Raw genomic sequence first — 14,909 nt, 5'->3', positions numbered from 1 at the left:
CAAGGGACAAAGTTGTCTCTTAGGAGCTGCTTTTTTTCGGAAGCACTCTGGATTTACAGTACTGGCCTTGCCAGGCCCTGGTCAGGAGGGCTCTGGACCAGCAGCTGGATAGAGGGGCAACTAACAGGAAAATGGACCAGAGAGACAAGAGCTGTGTTATGCACTTCACAGAGGATAATCACAAACCAGTGAGACCACTGTCCTTTAAAAAAACAGACACCTTTAGCAGTGCAGAACCCCAATGTCCTGCCCAAAGGAAATGCCCTTCTGGAACACCTCCAGGCTGACCCACAAGGAAGGGGATTCACACCAGGAGCCTTGGTAGCTTACAGCAATCCCAACATGAGGCACACACTGGTGAGCAGGGCTGGTGCAGTAGCACCCAAGTCTGGGGAGTAGCAAGAGCCAGATTCCCTCCCTTGCTGTGAGGCTGGCAGCTCCAACTCTCCAAAACCAAGGCATAGGAGAGGTAGAGGTGAATAGAGACCTGGCCTGTGCAGGTGGGCAGCTTCATGGCATCCCCGGGATGGTCAAATCTTTGTCCCAGTCCTCTCAGTGTCACAAGGGAAAGCTGGCCCCTGGTCACAGCAGGCTGGAGCTTATGTTTGTAGTGGCTCCTTCAGGGTCTGTCTTGTAAAGCATGAAGTGGCCTTGCACCTGGGCAGCGCTGATCTGCTTGGAGACCGCCAGCGCCCGCTCTGCAAACCGCTGGGCTGCATCCGGGGGCTGCTCGGGGTAGAAGCGCTGGAACATGCAGACGAGCTGCCAGTGGGAGCAATGGCCCACGTACTGCTTCAGATCCACACGGCCAGGACGCACCAGGGCTGGGTCCAGCCTGTCAAGAGACAAAGGGTGTGGCTGAAAAACCTGATCAAAGCATCTGTTCAGGGTGGGTCCTGCAGGAAACCCCTATCCACAGTAGAACAGCCCCTGTCCTTTCTGCAAAGTGCCATGCACCTTGAGATGGTAAAGGGGGGAAACAGGTTCATCCCTGGGGAGATTGAGGGGGGAAATCAGCTCAAAAAAAAAGCAGAGAGCTGGGGAAGGACTGACTCCAAAGGAGGACAAGAATGTCCTGGCAAACAGTTCTGCCCACCTCTGTTCCATAAGCAACCTCTGAGCAAACCCCTAGGTCAACTCGGTCTGGAGTGAACCAAGTCTGCCACAGCACAGCAGCTGTCCAGGCACCGTGGGCCCAGGCTGCATCCCACCAACCCAGTGGGCTGCACATGGGGCCAGCGCTTCACTCACAGTGTGGACATAACCCCAAAACCTGCAGTTCTCCATGAGCAGGAAGGTGGTACCATTCCTGAAGGACACAACCATGTTCTGAACAGCAAGTAAGCATCTGAGGCTCCAGCAAAAGGGATCCTGATCAGCAGTCAAAGGATTTCCATCCCAAGGGACAATGTGGGAAATCTGAACCCCCAGTCTTCATGCTGGAGGATTCAATGAATAAAGCCCAGCAAAAAGGAGCAAGGTTTTTCTGTGCTACCCACCCCGCTCCCTCCCAAGGGGAGCTCTGACCTGTCCACATAGTTGGTGGTCATGAAGACAATCCTGGCTTCTGTGGAGGCCACACCATCCAGCGCATTGAGGAGACCACTGAAGGTCAGGCGCCCCATGCCTTGGTACACAGCCGGGTCTGGGAACAAAGATGTCTGAGATTGTAGCCATTGGCCACTAACCCTGCACAGGCTTGTGGGCCACCTTCCTATCACCTGAGGCTTATGCCAAGCTCCCCACTCACTCCTTGACTGGAGGCTGACCCTCTGCCTGGCTGGCAGCACATTCATCTCCCCTGCCCGCACACACCCATGAGAATACAGAGAATGAGAACGAAAGCTATCTTCTCCCTTATCCTGAAAGTAGCTGGGCAGCAGAATGACTTTTGCCTGAGGATAAAGGATCCAAATTCCCTTTTACAGCCTAGCCAAAACTGGACAAGTTCCAGTTTGGGCCCTGAGGCCTGACAGATTCCCCCACTCCTGGTCTCTGCTGGTGCAGTTGAGTAGCCCACAGTCGAAACATTTTCCCAGTACAGCCATGGAACCTCCCTCCTGCTGCTGACCCAGGAAGAGGGGCAGTGCTCACTCTCAGCAGCAAGGTCCCGACTGACAAAGGCAGCATCCACATCCTCCAGCAGGATGATGCTCTGCTGTGGTGCTACACTCAGGAGGTGATTGAGCCGGTCATCAGAGAGGCTCTGGTCACTGAGGCTCAGCAGGCAGATACTGTACTCCAGTTCCCCGGCCAGGGCTGTGCTGGAAAGGACACAAACCAGAAGGGTGAATCACAGTGGGATTGCCCGCAGTCAAGGAAAAAACAGATTTCTCCCCTTAGCAGTAAGGGAGAGGGCAGAGGGGTTCTTTCCCAGCGAAGATCAGATCTGAGGGGCAGGCAGAAGCCCCTGTTCAGCCCACCCATACCACACAGCACTGTGCAAAGCAAGGACACGAAGGGCTTGTCACCCTGACCTGTCATTGTCAGCAATGCAAATGCTTTCAATAGGCACCACACATAAGGCACAGCCTACTCCCGTATTCCAAACCCAAACTCATCCACACCCTCTCATCCAAGACTGCTGTGGCCCAGAGCAGGGAGCTGACAGTACTCACATGAAGCTGCTTTTCCCACATCCAGGAGGTCCATAAAGCAGGTAGCCTCTTCGGTAGGGGATCCCTAAGAAGACAGTGTTCTTTTAGGATAACCACCTGAATTGCTCTGTGCTCCCTCCCTCCAAGATGCGGTGCTGTGCTGAGCACGCAAGGAGGATAATCCTGGGAAAGGTAAGCAGCAGGGAAAAATCTCTCCACAGCCAATTCTGGAGTGAACCATAAGCATCCTGCCCCACTCCACACCATACAGAGCACACCACACCAGAGCCTTGCCTCTTTCACTGTACCACTTGGGGTTGTTGATGAACTCCTTCACGTCCTGAACCAGCCTCTCTGACACGCCTTCCTCCAGCACCACAGAGCTGAGGGGCCGGCGGCGGCGGGGGAAGCCGAACTGACGCCACTCTGCCCCCACGGCCGAGTACATGATTGTCTTCCCCTCCTGCTGCTGCAGTGCCAGTTCCCGGGCTGCAGAGAGAGGCAGAGGGGACAGCTGCCAGGGAAGAGGATCTCCTGTGAAGCCCTGGGTATCTCCACGGAGTAGGCTGTTCCCAGCAGAACCCCACACAGTTCCCCTACAGACCTTCCTGAAGGATATTGAAGAAGATCTCCCGGTCAGTGCCCAGTGCAGTGAAGGTGACAGACTCCCAGGGGGTCCCTGTGTTCAGGTCAAGCATTTGTGTTTCCCGGCTGCGCTCGATGCGAATCCATTTCCTGCGGTACCTGGGGCAGGAAGACAGGTGGGTGTGCAGTGATCCAGCACTGCTCAGCTGCACCTCACCTGTTCCACACATCAAGAACACTCATGTACGGAAATCATTTCACACTGCTGAGTACAGGCTGCTCTTGCTACTCTTCATTTCCTGCCCCAGCCCAGACCCAGAGAGGAGGCAGGATCCTCTCCACTGCCTCTACAGACCCCCCAATTTGCCAAAGTGAGGCTCAATCCTCAGTCTGCTTTGCCCTACCCTCCCTTACCAGATGAAATGATTCCCGAGGCTGGGGATAAAGTCGAACTTGGTGCTGACACGCCCACTTTCATGCTGCAGGTACGAGGTCTCAACACTGAGGTGCTGCGTATGCTTGGCGTGGTGGGAGACCCAGTTCAGCAGCCATTGATAGCTCTTATCCTTGCTGGGCACCTCCAAGGTGATCATATAGTGGCGCCTGAAAGCCACCAGCCCAAACTGCGCTCCCTTACGAGCTGCTGCCAGGACTGTGCCCACGCCGACGAGGCCAAACCCAGCCCCGAAATACGGGTTGTCCTTCAGTGCTAAGACAAAGTCAGAAAGGGGCATTGTGGGAGGTTAGGCAGCTCCTTTCCACAGCATTGTTTCTGCACTCCGGCAACAAACCTGTGAGGAAAGACTGAACGGTAGCAAGGAACACGACACATCACCCACAGTCCCACAGCTCCCTGCCTTTTATCGGGGCCAGGCCTCAAGGTGAAGGGCTGCCTGGCACATTTGGATTTCCCACATCTGTGCTTATTACCAAGTGTTCTTGCTGGCTGCAGGAACCTTCTCCCTCTCTGCAGGCAAGTGGGTAAGCCAAGCAGGAGGGGGGCAGGAGGCTCTTGAAGAAGCACGGGAGCATCTGCTGCTTCTTCAGTCAAGACAAGGCCAGACTTTTGCAGGGTTTTATTCTTTGAACAGCCAGAAATCATGAATACTGCAATTATTTAAGGTTTATCGTTTGAAAAAGCTGAAGCACATCCCCAGGCTGAGCCAAGAGCCGGGTCTTTGCTGCTCAGAACGGGCACACGACGGTGCTAGAAGGCACACCTCCGTCTAAATTATAGCCACATGCTCCGGGGGCCTGAAGCTTCTCCACCTCCTTCAGCAGGTCTGTCATGTACTGGGAACGAGGGGGAGCCTTCCCCGCCAGACACACACACGCTCTGCCCTCCCAGGTACAGAATCCCACCAGCACTAGACTAAGACATGACCTTCCTCCTTACCAAGGCACAGGGTCTGGGGGGCAGGGTCCCGCAGCGCCCCCCCGCAGGAGCCCCACCCTCCCCTGCAAAAGACCCGGATCTACACCGGCCTTCCCCGCAGCGGAGGCCCAGCCGCGGCCACTCCGCGGAGGATCCCGCGCCGCTCTCACCCCCGCTCCAGCCGGTGCCGCCGCCACCACCGCTCACCTGCGCCGCGCCGCTTCCGCTGCCGCCCGCGCCGCTTCCGGCCGCACCACAGAGCGGGGCCGGGGGCCGGGCAGAGCGGCTGCGCGAGAGGCACAAAGGGCGGCGCTCTCGCCGCCCCACACCGCCGCCGAGATGTGCCGGGGCAGGGGGACCCGGGACGGCGGGGACAGCCCGGGCTGAGGGCACTTTGGTGATAGCCCTGGGTAAGGGGCGAGAGGCTGGGGGCACCCGGGGACAGCTTGGGGTGAAGAGTGGGGGACTGGGGAGGGCCGGAAGCAGCCTGGGATGAGGGGCTGAGGGTGCCGAGGACAGCCCGGGGTGAAAGGCGAAGGGCTGGCCCGGCGGGACTCCTGGGGGCACCTGCTGGCTGGGGACTGGGCATAGCTCTGAGGGTGGGCTCGGGGATCGGCCCAACTGGACCCAGCGAGAAGGTACAGGTGTCCTTGCACTCTCGTCTACCCCGTGACAGAGGGCTTGCCAGCGACCTGCTTGGGGCACAGTAGAGAGGAGCCAGCATTGAAATAGCCTGCCTCGAGACTGGCATCACAGGCTGCTCCCCAAAATCCTCTTGGGCTCTGGGATGTCCCTCATTTAGAGTGCTTTCTTCTGTTTCAGATTGAGAGGTCATCCTGTCTGGCCCAGCGCCAAGGCAGTGCCTGGTGGCGATGAGCACAGCAGTGACTGTATCAGAGGGTGCCAGCAGGGAGATGGAGACCCTGTGCTCGGAGCTGCTCCTGCACACGCCAGGAGTGGTGGGAGCCGTGGGAAGCCCTGGCGTGGCCAGCACTGGTCTGGCTGTGACACCCCCGCTGGCTGCCAGCCAGGACTTGCTGCTGGCAGAGGCCTCAATGCCTGGGGAAGGGGCTCACGCTGGAGGAAGCAATGTGGAAATATTCATCGAGGCGGTGGCTGGCAATGTGACGCTGAGCAACGCAGCCAGTGCCACAGGTATGGGGTGCAGGGAGCGCAGAATGGGCCCCACTGCAGCCAGCAGAGCCAGAGAGGTTTGGCGAAGGACCCTAGGTGTCCTCAGATCTCTGACCCTGCATCATGAGCCTGGTGTCACCTTTGAGCACAGACCTGGCACCAGCTGAGTGTGTGGATGGGGCGGGTGGCTGTGGGAGTTGCATGCTGTGTGAGCGTCTCTCCAGGCTGTCAGTAGGGACCAGGCAGAGATCTCCACATGAACTGCTACCCCCCCCAGCATGCTTCCTACATGGGTCCAGTGTGGGCACATCCTAACAGGAACGGGGCCAGGCCAGCCTCTCACCTCTGCATGCTTCAAAGGTGCAAAGGGACAGAAATGCTTATTGTGGCCACCTGGGTGGTGGTACTCCCTCTCTTATGAGGGATGTGGTTCCCAAAACATAATTTGTGTCGAAAGGGATTTATTCTCCTTGTCCAGAGCTGGAACTGAACCACTAGTCCCAAGCTCTGGGCCTGGATAAAGCTCCTTCTAATGCTTATCCCTTGCTCTCTGCAGAGGTTCTGGTCAAAGTGGTGGAGCTGTACTTCTGCGAGAGGTGTGGCCAGAGCTTCTCAGAGGCCTCCCTGCTGTCCCAGCACCAGTGCCTGCTGCTGCTCCCCACAGAGCACCTGGAACTCCCAGGGCCACTGTTGGCTTCTGCCACCGAGGGCCAGAGCGACTCCGGGGGCTCAGAGCTGCCTAGAGCCAGCACACAGGAAGGCTCTGCTCTCGAGTGCCTGCTATGCCCCGTCTGCCAGGAGGCGTTTTTGCAGCCTGGCCAACTCAAGGAGCACTTCAAGACCCACCGTGCCCCGTCGGGAGCCCTGCCCTGTCCCGAGAGGGGCTGCCCCTTCACCACAGAGGACCGCAAGCAACTGCGCAGTCACTTGCGACACGTGCATGGGGCCTCCCCCGTGGCCTGCGCCTGCCGGGCCTGCCCGCTGCTCTTCCCCAGCCGCCAGGCCATGGAGCAGCACCACCGGACACACTTCCCCTTCCACTGCGGCCGCTGCGACTTCATCACAGCCAATGCCAAGCTCTTCTGGCAGCACAGGAAGGGTCACACCACAGAGTCCCCTTCTGAGATGCCCACAACGGGCAGCCCCCCCGGTTCTGACCCCTGCAGCCGTGACCGGTGCTGCGTCCTGCCATCGGGTATGGCTGGGTGGGAAGTTGGGGCCTGTGCGTGCTGCAGGGCTGGCTGTGTCTGTGCATCCCAGTTACAGCTGCAGGAGTGGGGGGTGACGCTGGAGGGCTGGGAACCCTGCGTTTGTGGCTCCCTGCAGCACAGTTTGTGCCCTCCATCTGAGCCAGGTGTTTTTTCTGCATGTGTGTGGGTGTGTGAGGGTGGCTTCCTCTTGAATGGAACATCATGATCTTTTGTCTTTCCTCACTGAAGCAGCATCAGAAGGGCAGGAGGAGCCAGGTAATTGCCACCCTGGCTGGAAAGCTAGCATGGCAGAAGCCAGGCCAGCAAAGCTTGCAGGTACTGGGCACAGCTCCTTGAAGGGACAGAAGGCATCAGCTGGAGAAGAGGACTCGGACAGCACTGGGGATGAGTCACCAGAGGAAGATGGCGAGAGCCTCTGCGAAGCTGAGGCCACAGAGGATGGGAAAGCAGCTCCCAAAAAAGTTGGAGTACCACAGGCACAGCACTTCAAAGGTAGGATGCAGGGCCTTACCAGGAGCTGCTCAGGCTTTGTGAACAGGCACCACACCCTCAGGGCTGGCAGGGGAATGTGGCCCAGGTTGGTGGGTGACCTCACATTTCCTGCATGTACCAATGCACTTGTTCCCTCAACCTCTGCCCAAGCAAATATGTCCCTTCTTTTCCTGTTCACACGTGCTGCCAGGTTTAGTCAAAGGTCTGCCTGGCTTTGGGGACTAGGGGCACGTGGGCAGGCCTGATGTAGGCTGTGCTTTGCCAGTGTTGGGTTGGAAAGAACTCACCTCAAGTGTGCTGGTGGCTTGGGGTGAGGACAGTCCCTCTGAGTAGGTGTCAGCTGTGTGATTGCACATGTGTATAAGCCCTCACTCTGGCACGACTGGATGAGGGACAGAACATCTGCCTGTGCTCTCCATCTTTTTCCTGTTAACTGCTCCCGCTCTGTTGTTCCCCCAGGGGATGTTGTAGAAGGCTCTGAGTATCTCTTCAAAACCCACATGTGCCCCGAATGCAAGCGGTGTTTCAAAAAGCGGACCCACCTGGTAGAGCACCTCCACCTGCACTTCCCTGACCCCAGCCTGCAATGCCCCAACTGCCACAAGTACTTCACCAGCAAAAGCAAGCTGAAAATCCACATGATGCGGGAGACAGGCGAGAAGACTCATCGCTGCCCTCTCTGCCATTACAGCTCAGTGGAGAAGAACGCCCTCAATCGCCACATGGCCAGCATGCACGAGGACATCTCCAACTTCTACTCCGATGTTTATTCCTGCCCCGTCTGTGAGGAGAAGTTTCGGCTCAGCCAGGCCCTCAAGGAGCACTTGAAGACTCACAAAGCCGAACCCAAGAGGCTGAGCTGCTTCCATGGGGATTGCAACTACTGTGCAGAGGACCGGAAGGAGTTTGTCCGTCACCTCAAGGATGCTCACGGCATCAAGGCAGTGGAGTGCAAGTACCATGCCTGCTCGCTGCTCTTCGGCACAGCCGAGGCCATGGAGGCTCACCGGAAAACCCACTACGCCTTCCACTGCCAGCAGTGTGACTTCATCTGCTCCAACAAGCACGTTTTCCGCAAGCACAAGAAGCAGGGGCACCCGGGCAGCGAGCAGCTCCAGTGCAGTTTTTGCCCCTATGCCACTTTCAACCCTGTGGAATTTCACGACCACGTGGGCAAGATGCACGCCAACGAGAAGATACACAAGTGCACTGAGTGTGCCTTCGCCACAGCGCACAAGCGGGTGCTCATCCGGCACATGCTGTTGCACACTGGTGGGTGTCCCCTGTAGGGGTCCCAAAAGCTGAGCTGGGATGGGGAAGGTGTCTTGTCCTGCTTCTGGGTGGGAGGGCTGGGTCAGGGCTCCTGGGTCCCACCACCAGCTTTGCCAGCCCAGGATCACTCGGCTGAAGTTGTTGCATGCTCTCTACTGATCTGGTTTCCCTGCCATGTCACTTTATCTGGCTATCATGCTGAAGGCATTTGTGTGTTGCATGTAGGAGAGAAACCTCACAAGTGTGAGCTCTGCGACTTCACGTGCCGGGATGTGAGCTACCTGTCCAAGCACATGCTGACCCACTCCAACGACAAGAACTTCATGTGCACCGAGTGCGGGTACATCACCAAGTGGAAGCATTACCTGAACGTCCACATGCGCAAGCACACTGGAGATCTCCGGTAAGAGAGACCCCCTGCTCCACTGGCCTGGCAGCATAGTCAGAACTCCCCAAATCCTGCTCCAAGGGTCTGCTTCTGGCTGCACTGTGTGCCACACTTTCTCATGCCTGTCCTGCCCTTTCTGGTACATAAGAAATTTGGGTTTTGAACTTACATGCCTGGTGCTGAACCACAGCATGGTGCTGTGGCAACAAAGGTATTTTTGGTGTCTCTATGCCACCAAGGAGGTGTATTACCTCAGAGATGCAATTCTGAGCTTGCATTCATTGCTCTTCTGATGTTTGTGGGTCGAGGCCTGTTCAGGACTGCCAAATTATCACCTCCTTTGGGTCTAGCCTGCCTCCAGGGATGCTGGAAGTGCTGTTGGCATACACATGTGACAGTTTCTCTGACACGGTCACTGTATGGAATACTCAGGAAATCCATCTCCAGTCCCCAGGCTGGGGGTCTAAAGCATCAGCAGTGCCAAGGACTGCAGCAGGGAGGAATTACCTACGGTAAGAGCTGTCTGGATGGCAAAAGTCAGATCGAGCAAACCAAACAGTACCCTTTATCTGAGATGGGGAAGGAGAGCTCAGCCTGCCTGATGAAGCTCAGCCTGCCCTAATTCCTCGTGCTGCCTGACCGATTCTGCTTGTCCCTGCAGGTACCAATGTAACCAGTGCTCGTACCGGTGTCACCGTGCTGACCAGCTGAGCAGCCACAAGCTGCGGCACCAGGGTAAAAGCCTGATCTGTGAGGTGTGTGGCTTCGCCTGCAAGCGCAAGTACGAGCTGCAGAAGCACATGCAGGCAAAGCACTCGCAGAACTACCAGGTGCCTGTCTTCCAGTGCCAGTACTGCACCTACCAGACCAAGTACAAGCAGGCGCTGCTGAACCATGAGAACTGCAAGCACACCAAGCAGAAGGAGTTTCGCTGTGCCCTCTGTTCGTACTGCACCTTCAGTAACACCAGCCTCTTCTTCCATAAGCGCAAGATTCATGGCTACGTTCCTGGTGACAAGGACTGGCTGGAAAATTATGCCAGCAAGGAGCTGGAGATCAGCTCATCTGAGGCACTCTTTGGCTATGAGCTCAGTGCAGCCCTGCATGTGGATGCCAGTTCCCCCCTCACTGGCAAGGAGCAGTGGGTGAAGGAGAAGCCATCCCAGGTGGAGTCCCAGGGAGAAGAGGGCTACCAGCAAGTGTTCATGGTGCCCCTCCTTGAGCAGGATGCCGCTCCCCCAGAGAGCAGCAGCGAGGCAGAGAGAGGCATGGGCGAGGGGGAGCAGACCTGTCCTATTGCTGGCAATGCCCTGGAAGATGACTGCGTACAAGGAAATGCTGCCACAGGCTCTGCTGAACTCACTGTTTCTGAAGATGTGGCAGAGACCTGCACCTTGCATTTGGAGGCACTGAATGTCTCATCTGACCCTCTCCTGGAGAACTTGGCTGAAGAAGCCTGTGTGACCCAGCCAGAGAGTGTGGAAATGCTGTCCTGCAAGGAGCCTCCTGCAGCATATGAGATGCTGAGCTCCCAGGAGGGCCTTGTCTTGGAGGACAGTGGCAATACACTCAAAGACATCCCAGATTTCGAGGAGGAGGTAGATGTACAGGAAGACAAGGTGGTGAAGGGCAGTGTAGCGTCAGGAGACAACCAGGGAAAAGACATCCTGAAGAAGGACATGGGCCATCTTGAGGGGTCATGTTCAGACCACCACAAGGTGATGGCAGACACTGAGGTGAGAGAGACCAGCCAAGCCAAGCTGCCAGAGGCCTGGCTCAGCATGCTCAAGACACCTGAACAGGGCCACCTGCCTGTCCCAGAGGATGTGACCACCTCCAGTGATAATGCCAGGGGCGGCTCAGAGTCGGTGCTGAAGGCTCTGCGGAAGCAGGACAAGGAGCAGGCAGAGACTCTAGTGCTGGAAGGCAGGGTGCAGATGCTGGTGGTGCAGTCGGAGAGCCAGGTCTTTAAGTGTGAGAAGTGCTCGTACATCACGCGGAAGGAGAAATCCATGTCCCTGCACTCCAAAGCCAGCTGCCAGAGTCGCCGGGCCCCGCTCGTGTGCCGTGAGTGTGGCGCCAGCTTTAAGCAGCAGAGGGGACTCAACACTCACCTGCTAAAGAAGTGCCCAGTTCTCCTGAAGAGCAACAAGGTCCTCAAACCAGCCCATCAGGAGGCACCTGGACTGTGCCAGCGTGCTGACCAGCCTGGTGGTAATGGTACAGAAACAGCAGAGAGCGAGAAGGGAGGCTCAGAGGAGTCTGGACATGCTGAGAGCCCTTGCGAAACTGAACTGCTACCTGATAAAACACAAGCAGCAGGTGTTCCTTTGGCTGGGGGACAGACATCAGGCTGTCACGCCCCTGAGCAATCCCTGCTAGGTGACAGCACAGAGGTGGCAGAAGAGCCTCCCCAGCAAGGGGGTGGGACTGAGCCAGGTGGAGCTGCTGGTGCCTCCCAGCCTGGGAAACCCTCAGAGAAATACCGACTGGAGGGAGGGAAGCTGCACTGTAACGCCTGCTCCTTTGTGTGCTCCCGTGTCATCACCATCACCTCCCACGTGGAAGATGGCTGCCGGAACCTGGAGCAGTTCTGGTGCTCCCTGTGCCCTGAGGCCTTCCGCTCCCGGCGGGCCCTCAAGAGCCACTGTGCTGAAAAGCACATCGTGCATCTCAAGGAGGACAAGCCCCAAAGGACCAAACTCCCTGAGGGGGACCCGCTCAGTGTTGTGAAAGACCAGCCCAGCGAGCTCCCACTGGATGCAGCCCCACCAAAATCCACCTTGCCCAAGAGGAGGCGTTTCTCCTGCCCCACCTGCCCCTTCACCTGCCACCAGGAACGGGCCATGAAGACTCACAAGAAGAGGGGCTGCGTGACTCTGGGTGAGTTTCGCTGCACCTCCTGCCCCTTCACCTCCAAGGTGGCCAAAGCCCTGCGGCTGCACCGCAGGCTGCACCGCAAGCATTACAGCAAGCGGCCACAGCTGCAGTGCCGCCAGTGCGAGTTCACCTGCAAGCAGGCCCGGTGCCTGCGGCAGCACATCCGCATCAAGCACGAGGGGGTGAAGCCGCACAAGTGCCGCTACTGCGAGTTCAGCACCACGCGACGCTACCGCCTGCAGGCCCACCAGTCTCTGCACACCGGTGTGGGGCGCATCGCCTGCGGCATCTGCAGCCAGACCTTCGGCACCAACTCCAAGCTGCGCATCCACCGCCTGCGGGTGCATGAGAAGACACCCACCCACTTCTGCCCGCTCTGCGACTACAGCAGCTACCTGCAGAATGACATCACCCGCCATGTCAACAGCTGTCACCACGGCGAGCTCAACTTTGGCTGCTCCCGCTGTGAGGCTCGCTTCAGTTCTGAGACAGCCCTCAAGCAGCACGTCCTGCGACGGCATGAGGAGAAGGTTTCCTACAGCTGCCCACGCTGCGACTTCCTGTGTCACAGTGAGGCCACACTCAAGTGCCACGTGCAGAAGCAGCACCCACACCTGGAGTGCAGCACCTGCAAGGAGACCTTCGCCACCCGGGAGGCACTGGAGGAGCACAAGACGCAGCACTTCAGCCACCGCTGTGAGCTGTGCAGCTTTGCAGCCAAGGAGCGGCAGCAGCTGGTGCGGCATTACATGGAGAGCCACGAGCCGGCTGCCCCCCAGGACAAACCCCTGCACTGCCCTTTCTGTGACTTTGCCTGCCAGCACCAGCTCGTGTTTGACCAGCACATGAAGGGCCATGGGGGCACCCGTGTGTACAAGTGCTCGGACTGTGAGTACACCACCAAGAACAGGCAAAAGATCACATGGCACATCCGCATTCACACTGGTGAGAAGCCCTACAAGTGCCACCTCTGTAAATACGCCTGCGCTGACCCCTCACGTCTCAAGGTAAGAGCTGTGCTTGTGAATGTATCCTACTGCATATACATTGCTTGAGGGGCATCCAGCTGCAGGGATTTGGGGAAGTTCCCAAGGGCTTTCATCTTTAGTGTTCATACTGAACAGAAATAGGAGGCAAGCAGATAAAAGTCATGTCAGTACATTTCTTCTCTGCTGTTGCAGTTTAAGGGCAAGGGAGACTTTTAACAAAGCAAGAAGGTGGCAGCATTCTTAAGTTCACTTCTTTTCCTTCTGACATCTGTGTCTTTCTCTGGGTGCAGCCTTGCACCATTCAAAGCCAAGTTTGGCTGCTTGCTGGCTTCAGCATGCTCCGTGATGCCAGTTAGGGTGCAGGGAAACTTCCAGCTTTCTTGCAAGCAGAGATGACCCTGCCCTCACTGCTGTAGGTGATTTGTATCCTGATGCATGGTAAAGGGCTTTTCCTAAAACAGGAAATGTGTGATGGAGGCATAGGATAATGGAGGGAAAAATAGTCTGGTTTTGCTAAAAGAAGTATTGATATTTTAATGGCCAGGCTGAGCTGGAGCTCCCTGGGGCCACCTGGGATAGGCTGTGCTATGTGCTCAGCTTTGTTGGGCTGGGTTTTTAACTTGACTTTGCCTTAAGTACCAAACTTGGCTGCAAAGCCTGTGCCGTCCACAGGCTGGGACAGAGCAGCTCAGCAGCACAGGCATCTCATCCTGCCCCTGGTGTGGATCCCCCTTGCCCACAGCCTGCCAAGCGAGCACACAGCCCTCCTTCCCCCATGCAGCTGGAGATATCAGAGCTGTCTTTTAGCCTCTCACTGCCCCCACAAAGCCCTGCACCTCCCCAGGGCAGGGGACATGGTCTCACGCTGACCCTATCCTCCTGCTCAGTATCACATGCGGATCCACAAGGAGGAGAGGAAATACCTCTGCCCTGACTGCGGCTACAAATGCAAGTGGGTGAACCAGCTCAAGTACCACATGACAAAGCACACGGGTGAGTGCAGCCCACTGAGAGCAATCTGTCGAGCACTGGGGAGGGTGTTGGGGCTGCTCCATGCTTTCTTTTCTGCAGGTGGCCCAGCTGGAGACAGATGAGGACATTTAGGGGGGCAACACATTATCCTGTGCTAATAGGATGGGGGTGGTGCTCTCAGACGGGAGGGGAGTTTGGGTGACACAGAACCCCAGGCACTATTTGGTGCCTTGGAAATGGGGATCTTGTGCCTGCTAACAAAATGGGATGTTGGGGGGAAGTCCCTGGGGACTGATGCTCTGTAACAGGGATGGTGAGAGCCATGGACTGGAGAGCACTGTGCCCCCATCCCAGAGCCATCCCCTTCCCTGTTTCCACAGGCCTGAAGCCATACCGCTGCGATGAGTGCGAGTACTGCACCAACCGCGCGGACGCCCTCCGGGTGCACAAGGAGACGCGGCACCAGGAGGCCCGTTCCTTCATCTGTGAGCAGTGTGGCAAGGCCTTCAAGACCCGCTTTCTCCTCAAGACGCACCTGAAGAAGCACAGCGAGGAGAAGCCCTATGTGTGCAACGCCTGCGGGCGGGCTTTCCGCTGGGCAGCTGGCCTGCGCCACCACTACCTGACCCACACCAATGAGCACCCCTTCTTCTGCCGCTACTGCCCCTACAAGGCCAAGCAGAAGTTCCAGGTGATCAAACACATCCAGCGGCATCACCCTGAGCACAGGGCTGTTGACCCTAGCCAGGGGGTTGGAAAGGACCCCAGCACACACACCGTCCACCTTCACACTGTGCAGAGGGAGAGCCAGGCCAGGGGCCCCCCCAGGATGGAGCAAGAAGGAGGGTGCCCTGCAGAGAAGGATGGCACACTGCAGTGAGGCTGAATCCCAACTGCTTAAAGGTGCTGGTGGCACAGGCCTGCTGCAGCAATGTATGTGTGTGTACAGGCATGTATGTATATGGGTTGTAAAATACACAGCTGTATAAAAGGAATTGCTCGGTTCCTTTTAAG

The 14,909-nt window shown here is 57.3% G+C and overlaps 2 protein-coding genes across 4 annotated transcripts; one reads left to right on the top strand and one right to left on the bottom strand.

Annotated features, from left to right (window-relative positions):
• Positions 1–134: 134 nt before the first annotated feature.
• Positions 135–4,814, bottom strand: LOC120755227 (mitochondrial chaperone BCS1). Of its 2 annotated transcripts, none has more exons than XM_040069972.2 (8): positions 4,765–4,814; positions 3,597–3,973; positions 3,202–3,341; positions 2,892–3,086; positions 2,619–2,682; positions 2,095–2,264; positions 1,528–1,645; positions 135–835 (listed from the first exon to the last, which is right to left on the bottom strand). In XM_040069972.2, exons 2-8 carry the CDS (start codon positions 3,914–3,916, stop codon positions 583–585), a joined length of 1,260 nt encoding a protein of 419 aa, XP_039925906.1. In that variant the 5' UTR covers positions 3,917–3,973; positions 4,765–4,814; the 3' UTR covers positions 135–582. The 2 variants fall into 2 exon arrangements, with proteins under 2 accessions (XP_039925906.1, XP_039925905.1); XM_040069971.1 differs by having other exon boundaries at positions 4,728–4,785.
• A 20-nt stretch (positions 4,815–4,834) lies between these two features.
• On the top strand, positions 4,835–14,908 carry ZNF142 (zinc finger protein 142). 2 transcript variants are annotated; one of them, XM_040069965.1, is made up of 9 exons: positions 4,835–4,967; positions 5,380–5,712; positions 6,248–6,886; positions 7,134–7,394; positions 7,854–8,666; positions 8,892–9,069; positions 9,716–12,941; positions 13,811–13,916; positions 14,276–14,908. In XM_040069965.1, the coding sequence occupies exons 2-9, from the start codon at positions 5,430–5,432 to the stop codon at positions 14,773–14,775; spliced, it is 6,006 nt and encodes a 2,001-aa protein (XP_039925899.1). In that variant the 5' UTR covers positions 4,835–4,967; positions 5,380–5,429; the 3' UTR covers positions 14,776–14,908. The 2 variants fall into 2 exon arrangements, with proteins under 2 accessions (XP_039925899.1, XP_039925898.1); XM_040069964.1 differs by having other exon boundaries at positions 7,131–7,394.
• The last annotated feature ends 1 nt before the right edge of the window (position 14,909 follows it).

The sequence above is a fragment of the Hirundo rustica genome, chromosome 7, assembly GCF_015227805.2.
Source record: "Hirundo rustica isolate bHirRus1 chromosome 7, bHirRus1.pri.v3, whole genome shotgun sequence".
Classification (NCBI taxonomy): domain Eukaryota; kingdom Metazoa; phylum Chordata; class Aves; order Passeriformes; family Hirundinidae; genus Hirundo; species Hirundo rustica.
This window is presented reverse-complemented; position numbering and strand designations above follow the sequence as displayed.